The following is a 9,329-nucleotide window of genomic DNA, read 5'->3' as shown; positions in this document are numbered from 1 at the left end:
TACAACCAAATAGCACTATTTCAAAAATTGCCTTGTGTGTTTGTGCTCTCTGCTCTCTATTCCAAGCATGAAATAGTTGGCTCCGGGCAATTTGTTGCTTGCTGTACCATCCCATGAAGCTTTTTGTATGATGTGTTGTCTTGAACAGTCATTGGCTCTATCCAGCGGAGGGGGGCTGGGAGGGGTTGGTGGGGACTTGTTCCCATGGTGACCACCAGTTACATAATAACAGTGGGTACCTAATGTACATTAGCTGAAGCATTAGAGAATGAGAGATAACGACAAGGATGGAGATAATAAACAGGAATTATTTCCCTCCCAATTCAGATTTTATAAACACTTTGTGGGATTCACACGCTATTAAAAGGGTGGAGCCACAGTGCAAACAATCATAATGCATGACATGGATCGCTTTAAAATATTTCATTTCATGTATGGTGTTCCTGGTATAGTTTTCTTCATGCCAGGCATTGCACAATGTCAATTAGCTTGCTGCTTTTAACATCCAATCTTTCGTATCCTGCAAACTCAATCTGCCTGCCTTTATTTGTCTCTTTTATTAAGTTAAGAATTAAATTAAAGTCAGCAAGGTCAATTAAAACATAGTGAGTGGATTATAAAGTGAGTGCACCCTATTAGGCCTGGGTCCCTACTATATCACATGATAGCATTTCAAACAAATAGTATCTTATCGGCCTCTAGGCTCTGAGGGAGCTATGTTCCTGAACATATTTATGGTTAACTGTGTGTGTGCACTGCAATTCTGGAGCGCTGATGAAGACAACTGCAGTGGAAACTACTTTATTTTTCTCAGTTTCTACAAGTGATTTCCACCCTTAGCTGCTTTTCAAATTATGTATATTTCCAAAGTTTCAAGATTGCAACAGATTATTGCTCTTTTTATAGGCAAGTTATTCTAATGTTAAAGTTTACCTTTACTTTGCACATTCTCAGGCAGTCATGGTGACTACAGAAGAGTTGGCAGGCCAATCATGAGACCAACCTTCCCAACCTTTTTGGTCAGACTTTGTCAGATGAACTCAAGTACCACCTTCATCGACACTACCATCACTTTCTTTCTAAACTAGATGTGTGTGTGTACATATATATATATATATATATATATATATATATATATAAACACTGTAAATGCAGTATATATACTGTATATATAGTTCATTTTTTTACAAATTAACTAATGTTTAGGTCGGTTTGGTTAAGTTTGCGTTCGACCACTTGGATTTGCAGAAGCTGGTCATACAAACTAGTTTTCTATAACTTTCACAATTGTATTAACATTTCTCAATGACATAGCATTTATCCTTAACTTGTAGCCAACTATTCAATTTCTACATAACCTTAAGTTACAGTATCTTTTTTAATTCCTCTGCTGGAGTGTTAATTGGTAATTCAATTTTTTATTTTTTTATTTCTCCCACACTCTCAATCAACTGCAGAAGAAGCCCCTGTGGTACATGAACTCCTGATTTGAAATTAGTTATACGGATCCTTCAGCTTCTGTAACAACACTGGCAGGAAGATAGAAAGAAGCTAGAGGGAGGTCAAAGTGAGCAGTAGTGGCAAGACACTCTAAATTTAGTAACCCCTCCGCTTGTGAACTAAATAGCAATGACGACAGTCAATCGGACACCTACCCACTCATTCGGTCACTCAGTCAGCTGGGTCGGAAACTGCCCCCTCTACCCACCCTCCGCATGACAAGCCCCAGTACCGGGGCACGCAAGCACCCACACGGGTTGCACCACTAAGTCTGAACCTCTTGCCCATCTCACCTTTCTGACTTCCTACCCTGAGGAGACAGGCGCAACTTGAGACTCCGCCCTGAGGGTCCTTCAGGACAGGTAAGCCATCACACGGGCCTCTCCACAGGTGTGCTGTCTAGTTCTAATGTTACACTTCCACTTTGAATCAGGATTCTCTCCACCACCTGCAGTTGCTCCCTCTTTGTTTTCCAGTCAATCACCCAGCTGTCCTGTTGTATTCTCTTAAATTATTTTTTTAGACATGTTTTTGACAAAAGCAACTGCTTTTGCTCCTCCTTCTTATTGCTTGGCATTTGTATGGAAGTTCGGAGGCTGATTTTATTGAAGCTAAAAGTAAACTTTGCAAACTCGCCTTTTAATCTACTTAGCCAAAACTGTCATTTGCATGGCATATATACTTTAGCTATTGATAGGCTCCTTTGTTCCATCAAGAAACTTAGTGAAAAACATTTTGGTTGGAATGAAACATATGTGTTGACACCTTGGTCTAAACTTTCCGCTGAGTTATTTCCTTCACTGTCTCACATGTTTTCTGTGACAGCACCATGGTCTCCATCTTGTGTTCTTTCAGCCCACTTGGGTAATTTCAAACATATTGATTCCCAGCCCCCTGACGCAGCTGGTTGCCATGTCTGAAGAGTGTGTGCTTGGCGTTTAACAGCCCAAGGTTATTTAAAGGAATGTGCTAACTTTGCCCTTTTCACTGCCTCAATCACTTCTATGTGCTTCGGTGGGTCTTTGTGCGTGGTGTGGATGCTTAATGTTGGCTAATCGATGGTCAACATGCAGCCGTGTTGTCTTGCTTTTGTCTTTCGTTTTACCATGGAACAGGAGGTACTGATGTGTTTTGTTCCCTGTGACTTTTTTGCCTCACCCCCGACTCTCCAGGGGCAGCCATGTCACAGTTCTCCACCATGACGACCAGGGAGAGGAAAATGCAGGCGGCAGCAATCTGCAGGGAGGTTCAAGCCCAGGAAGGTATATCATCTCCTCTTCACTTCCTTGTTTTCTAATCCCTCTGACCTCTCAGTTTCTCTCGCTTTCTCTAGTTTCATCCTTTCTTTGCTACTGTTTATATCTCACCTTCTCTTCTTATCCTCACATCCTGCTCCTTCCACCCTCCTACGTTCCCTTTTTATCACCAATGACTGAGACACGGATTTAACACCATAACTTAAAGTACACATTTAATTCTCAGACATATTAACTTTACTGTAAAGACTGGTTCACCCTGCTAGACACATACATGCCCACTTTATAGAAGATATGAGCCCACCATTTGCCAGTGCAGCAGTTGCCAACCCTCCCTTCTATGACCCCTGACTATAAATAAGCAAATGAATACTTTTATGGGCCAAAGTAACTAATCCCTATGTCGTTGTCCTTTGAACACGCTATTTCAGGGCAAGGACAACTGTGTGGCTGGGTCTGAGGGCTACTGACAGCTGTAAGATATTCTGGCAAATGATGTGCCTACCACTTGCATGTAGGCCTATGACATCTCCGTGATCAGCATGCAGTAGCTAGCATGTGGCGCTAACCACAAAACAAGCACTAGACATGAGTGGATTACAAGGGGACATAATTGCTCATTCATCATATCGGCAGGAGTTCCAAGTCAGCAATCCATGTAGGGTTTCTTTGCAGCAGTTTTTTTTTTTCTGTGTAAATATAATTTGTGTTAGGAAATCCAAAAATGAATTTGTCTTGTCAGACATCAGATCAATTTACAAGTGTTTATTGTATGCACAAGTGCTTTAGTCTTTTGTTTGTCTCTTTGTGTCCAGATACAGAGATGGATCTTGGGAAGAAAGTCAACGCGCCTAAGGACATCATGCTGGAGGAGCTGTCTCTTACCTCAAACCGGGGCTCTCGTCTCTTCAAAATGCGCCAGAGACGCTCAGAAAAATACACTTTTGAGAGCATCCAGAATGAAAACAACCAGCAGCTCAATGTAAGCAGAAACTGTGATGCAATAACCACATGTCAATGAAAACATGCAATAACACACATGCACGAGAAAAAAATCATTGAATCATGTCTCAATTGTTTGTTACAGGAGTAATTAAACTTTTTGGAAAATACATAGAAACCCTTTGTTGCCATGAATTAAATGAGAAGATCAATACCACGTACAAGTATGTGCATTAATTATGGAGCTCTGACGGTGATTAGTTTAGTTTAGCATAAAGACTGGATCCAGGGAAACCGCTACAGTGGCTCTGTCAATTCCTTGCAACAAGGCCAATAATTTAGTTCCCTAAAAAATGTGTTAAATACACATACATTCAGAGTAGATTGATTTGGATTAGCAAAACACTTTTATTAAAACACACTTTGATAAAGTAGTTATTGTAACACGTCACACTGTCAGAGCGTGTTTTCTTCAAGCACAGTCTTTTTTTTTCTTCCATCACTCAAAAAACATTTGCATCCTGACAAAGTATACGTGGAAAAGATGAAGCATTCAAAGTGTTTATTTGACGTTATTTGTGGTCTCCAGACATGGAGTGGCACAGAAGAGTAGTTATAAAAGTCTTCCAGCAGTCATAAGGAGCTTTATTAATGTCCTTTTGTGTATGGATGGGCAGTGTGCCAAGTCCTCTTTTCCTTTTTCACAATCAGTCCTTATCGTGACCTGGTCAGAAATAAAACAATATAAGTATCAAAACTCTCATTAAAATTGAATTAAGAGAAAGTAAGTTTCTCGTTGTTATATCTAATTACTTAGCCTAGTTAAATCCTCTTTCATTTGTTTTTTTTGTGGCTTTGTATACTTTTCATTGCCCCCCTGAAGTCCACAGATAAAATAATTATTATTCTCCAGGGAAGTTTTTTTCTCCTCATCTTTGAAGTGAGGAGAACTCGCATATCTCTGCTTTGTTTATTGCTCGGGGCAACGGAGGGATTTTATTTCCAGTTGTCAACATTTCCTAAGAAAGTCCCGGAGTAAATCATCATACATATCTTTCAGAGGGATGAAAGCTGGATGCCTGGGTACATTTGGTCCCAGCTCACAAAACAGTGTTCCTAATGTTAGGGAAAAGTGACACGCAATAAGTTTCTCTGCTTCTTCTGTTGGTGGAAGATCAAGGTTTGTTAATTGCTTTGAGTTCACATGAAAAAAAGGAAGAAAAATGTAGCCTGGAAATTCAGACCCAAATCCAAAAGATTAAGGGTCTGGCATCGAGTAATTAAGTCACCCATTTCGAGGGCGGCACCAAGCGTGCCTTTGAAAATCTCACTGCACGCAATTGGATAACACTACAACCAATCAAAACACTACAAGGAATGCCGTGTCCAGAGCCACAGATGCTTAGCTACCAGTGGAGCTAACTGGTTTAGCTCGCCTCTGGCCCGCCTATATCAGATACACCAATGTGATTGGTGCAGCTTGCCTCTTGCCGGCTATATCAAATACACCCATGTGATTTATGCATCTCTGCTCTGGCCCCGCCTATATTAGATACACTGATGTTATTTGTGCAGCTCACCTATGGCCACCTGTATCAGATACACCAATGTGATTGGTGCAGCTCGCCTCTGGCCCCGCCTGTATCAGATACAACAATGTGATTGGTTTTGAATTTGTATCTACCTTTTCTTTTAAGCTTAACTCACCTCTTGGATCTTTCTTTCAGAACATAATGGTTTCTCAGACTGAGAATGGGAGTGCCACGGACAGCCGCAACGGCGAGAACAATGTGGATGTCGACCAGTTGCCTGCTGTGCCATCTGACAGAAGCATGGTGCCAAATCCAGACAGCATTGCCCCGGGTATGTATCAATACACACAAGGGTTTAGGGACCCAAAGGCCATTGCAGCAGTGATGTACTGTAGCTGAGGTTGGATCAACAAACCAGTTGACCTGTGACCAGGGATCTTACTTAGTCTCTGTTTCTGCAGAACAATACAACTGCTTTCCATCTATTACATCATCACTAACAAAGCCCAGTCCTGAGCGGAGTACTTTATCTATGATTGTCACTGTCATATGTTGTAAAGGTTTGGCTTCATTTACATGGTTGGTAGAATTGGGCCACACTGGACTTCCTCTTTGGTTTTATTTTAGTTTATTTTTTTTTAAATACGGAATGTAGTACAGCTCACGCGAGTTGGTAGTGCTCCTGGTGGATGTGTGGAGTTTGGATAAGGATTCAGCTGTTTTTCATTGTATGTACTCAGCCAGGCTCTGATCGTGAAGGAAAGCATTTTCTGTTTGCCTGGAATCTTCTGGCCTCAGGCAGAACATGCTTACATGTTGTTCATTCTCCCTCTCTCTGCTTGTCTCCTTTTTTCTCTGTCTTCCTATCTTCATCCCACTCCCTTGTTTCATACTGTATTTACTTCTCCACATTCCCATGTTGCTCTCGTTGCCCCCCACCCTTCTCGTTACAATCAACTTGACCATCTTTTTTAAGAACGTAATGTTGATTTTTTACCCACGGAAGTGTTTCCTGTTTGCCTCTTGTGCCACTGATACCATCAGGTTTGCACTCACATCCTCCCTCCTGTCTAAATTCTGCCCAGTTGACACAAAACCAATACTGATTTAGGGATGAGTACCTCAGCACAGGGGTGGGGTTTTATTTCTGGAGCTCCGGACCAGACACCAACCTTCAGTGTCTCAATGAAGTCACTCCAGCTGTAGCAGAAATCAGGCCAGAGTGCAGTAGGTATCAAATGGTTAAGACTCTTGTAATAGCACACTCATTCGCCAATGTTCCAAGCCCCTGTAATGCAAAATGTACTTACCAGGCTGTAGTCAGACATGTTGAACTTTAGATTATAAAAGAGCTTAAATAAGACAAGAATTGATATTATATTGAAGATTTTGAAAGTATTAGCTAGAAATTGGAAATAACTATGCATGTTCATTTACCACAGGATGCTTGGTGCCGTAGCTGTTAAAACCTTCAAAAAATGTATTCTTAGGTCCATTTGAATTATTTTGTGCCAAAGCATAGATGAAAATCAAATGTGTTTTTGATTATTGGACCCTTTTTTTAAATGATGCCACATTTGAATGTTTTGGAAAGTCTTTCTTTCTGACCTATCAGTGCTTTTGCATCGCCACACAGAGTGCGTAGAGTGGGGTGTGTGACAGTCCTTTCCCACAAAAATATCAACTCAGCCAAATGCTCAACCAAGAGAAAACTTTCCATGGCCTCAGAAAATGTTTTACACTATGTTTTGTAATAGATTCTCCCCAAAATCTGTAAACCTCTCCTCAGGTCTGTTTGGTCTCTCCTGCTTCCTCCTCAGGGCAAAACATAAACTCAGGAAGGGGGATTGTTCATTGTGAGCGGTTAGGACGTGACATGACGCCCTGTGTTATGTAATGCCGGAGCTTGCAAGCCCCCCTGAGTGAAGTGCTGGGTTTGAAGGATAGTGCTTTGGATAGGCCTCTCCCATCAACACACATAAACTAGTCGGGGGAGGCATACATGCAGACATACAGACACAACACACACACACACACACACACACACATAAACACACACACACAAACACACAGAGGCTGCCCCTTGATTTGTTTCGCTGTGAACTTTAACAAGGGCTTAATGGCTGAAAGAACACACAAATGTTGAAGGTATTGCAATGTTGGGCACTCAAGCAGATGTATATATATATTTATATACACACTTCATTACTAACCATGTGCGTTGAAATGCCCAAACCTAACTCCATAATGGAGTAAAATTTAAAAATACAAATAAATACATGTAAAACAAATGGAGAAAACCTATGGAAAGCCCTGTTTTGATCATCACTGTCTATGTTGTACACCCACCCAGGGTACGGAGGTCCTTTGAAAGACATCCCTCCAGAGAAGTTCAACCGTACAGCTGTACCAAAGTCCTACCACTCACCATGGGAGCAGGCCATCGCCACTGACCCGGCCTTGGCTGACACGCTCTTCACCCATGTGTCCGAGCCAGAGCCCCAACCTGACCTACCAGGGTATAAAAGTTTCAACAGGTACCGTACAGGTTTAAAATGCCTACAACATGTCCACTTTCAAAAAGTTGACACATGCAAACTGGTCTATGAACATTTGTTATGTAAAGTAAGCTTCTTTATCTTTTGGTAAACAGCAGTCACTGTGGCCATTGTGGGAGGATGGTAAATGTTAGACAATGACATACAGTAGCACAAGTAGAGAAGACTCATAAAGCATTAAAACTGACTCAGTAATGTTTATTTTATGCAGCAACCATATGCTACTGGTCATACCGCACCTTGTAAGGCTGTAGCAGCAAAACCTCTGAGTGTATTCAATTGAGCAAGGGTGTGTTTTATTGCCTATAAATTCAAATGAGATATATTGTTATTCAAAACTAACATAGGCTGGCTTTAATTCATCATGGACACAAATGCTGACTGAGTGAGTCCTGTCCATCTAAATCACAATGTACAAAAGTGTGCTTCTCACTCTAATCAGCTATCTCTGGTCAAATTCTTTGCTTGGCTTTAATTAGTTGCATCACTTCAAATGTCACTGCAGTCTCTCTCATTAACACATGACGACTACTGTTAAAATCCTGTCACCCTGTCACCAGGGTGGCAACCCCGTTTGGTGGCTTTGGTAAGGCACCCAGACCTGCTCCCATCAAGTCCCTCCAGGTGGAACCCCTCCCTGACTACCCAGAGCTCCAGGGGGACGCGGGAGGCAACCGACCCTCCTTCAACAGATCTGCTCTGGGGTGGGTGTCGGTGGGCGATCTAGCCCCCTTCCCTGCTGTTTCCCTTGAGCCTTTGCTCATCCCTGAGTCAGAGGACCTTTGATCCCATAATGAGGTCACACAGAGATGCTGTCTACTCTGTTGTTGCACCAGAGGTTATGGTGGGCGGGGTAACCGTTAGGTCAGAACAGAGTCAGGGTGAAAGAAAGTGTTAAGTTACCAGGCATGTAGCATCCCTTGTTTTTTCAGGGATGTTCACTATTACGCTGCTCTCACAAATGAATGAATCATCCTGTATGGTAGGCAGATACACTACTGGAAGAAATGGAATGTATTGTAAATTAGTGTGCATAAGAGTATTTTATCTTGCAGAGACGTTTTTGCTCAATAAAATGGTGTAGAATGCAACAAGTACATATTTTTTTCTATTTCTATTTTTTTCAATTTTGTCATGCTTGAACTTGGATTTCTGCCACTAAAAGGGTCTGGGATGCTTCTGTTTTGGACATGGATACAAATCTGTGACAAATTCCACAACATTCCCCCAGGTAATGATTTCACAGTGAGTGGGTATGCGCTACACTGAAGGATCACTTGAGAAAAAGGATGCTGTGCCTGTGTGTTACACTCGTATGCAAACCCATCACTTATCACATCGTATGAGAGAGAAAAGCTACTTGTGAACCACTGTAACAAGCCTCAAGGTCACACTGCCTGACAAATCAAATCTGCTTCACTGACATGAGCATCATGATGGATGTGTCGCTCACATTTTGGCTTTGCCAAGTCAAAGGAATGGGCTTAGGGTGGGCTGTTTGATAAGCTGTGTCCACTCCATAGCTCTTCCCAGTTGCTGTT

General features: G+C 41.8%; 1 protein-coding gene across 1 annotated transcript; it reads left to right on the top strand.

The window, feature by feature from the left end:
* The first annotated feature begins 1,493 nt into the window (after positions 1-1,493).
* Positions 1,494-8,884, top strand: LOC117934979 (myozenin-2-like). The gene is made up of 6 exons (XM_034857012.1): positions 1,494-1,862; positions 2,673-2,762; positions 3,572-3,738; positions 5,426-5,561; positions 7,584-7,767; positions 8,349-8,884. The coding sequence occupies exons 2-6, from the start codon at positions 2,681-2,683 to the stop codon at positions 8,572-8,574; spliced, it is 795 nt and encodes a 264-aa protein (XP_034712903.1). The 5' UTR covers positions 1,494-1,862; positions 2,673-2,680; the 3' UTR covers positions 8,575-8,884.
* Positions 8,885-9,329: the final 445 nt, after the last annotated feature.

Source organism: Etheostoma cragini, chromosome 19 (assembly GCF_013103735.1).
Source record: "Etheostoma cragini isolate CJK2018 chromosome 19, CSU_Ecrag_1.0, whole genome shotgun sequence".
NCBI lineage: Eukaryota > Metazoa > Chordata > Actinopteri > Perciformes > Percidae > Etheostoma > Etheostoma cragini.
This window is presented reverse-complemented; position numbering and strand designations above follow the sequence as displayed.

Coding starts and splice junctions, on each gene's coding strand:
- LOC117934979 (XM_034857012.1), top strand. CDS start 2,681: ATGTCACAGTTCTCCACCATGACGACCAGGGAGAGGAAAATGCAGGCG. Junction 2,763..3,571: donor GGAGGTTCAAGCCCAGGAAG/GTATATCATCTC, acceptor CTTTGTGTCCAG/ATACAGAGATGGATCTTGGG. Junction 7,768..8,348: donor GGGTATAAAAGTTTCAACAG/GTACCGTACAGG, acceptor CCCTGTCACCAG/GGTGGCAACCCCGTTTGGTG.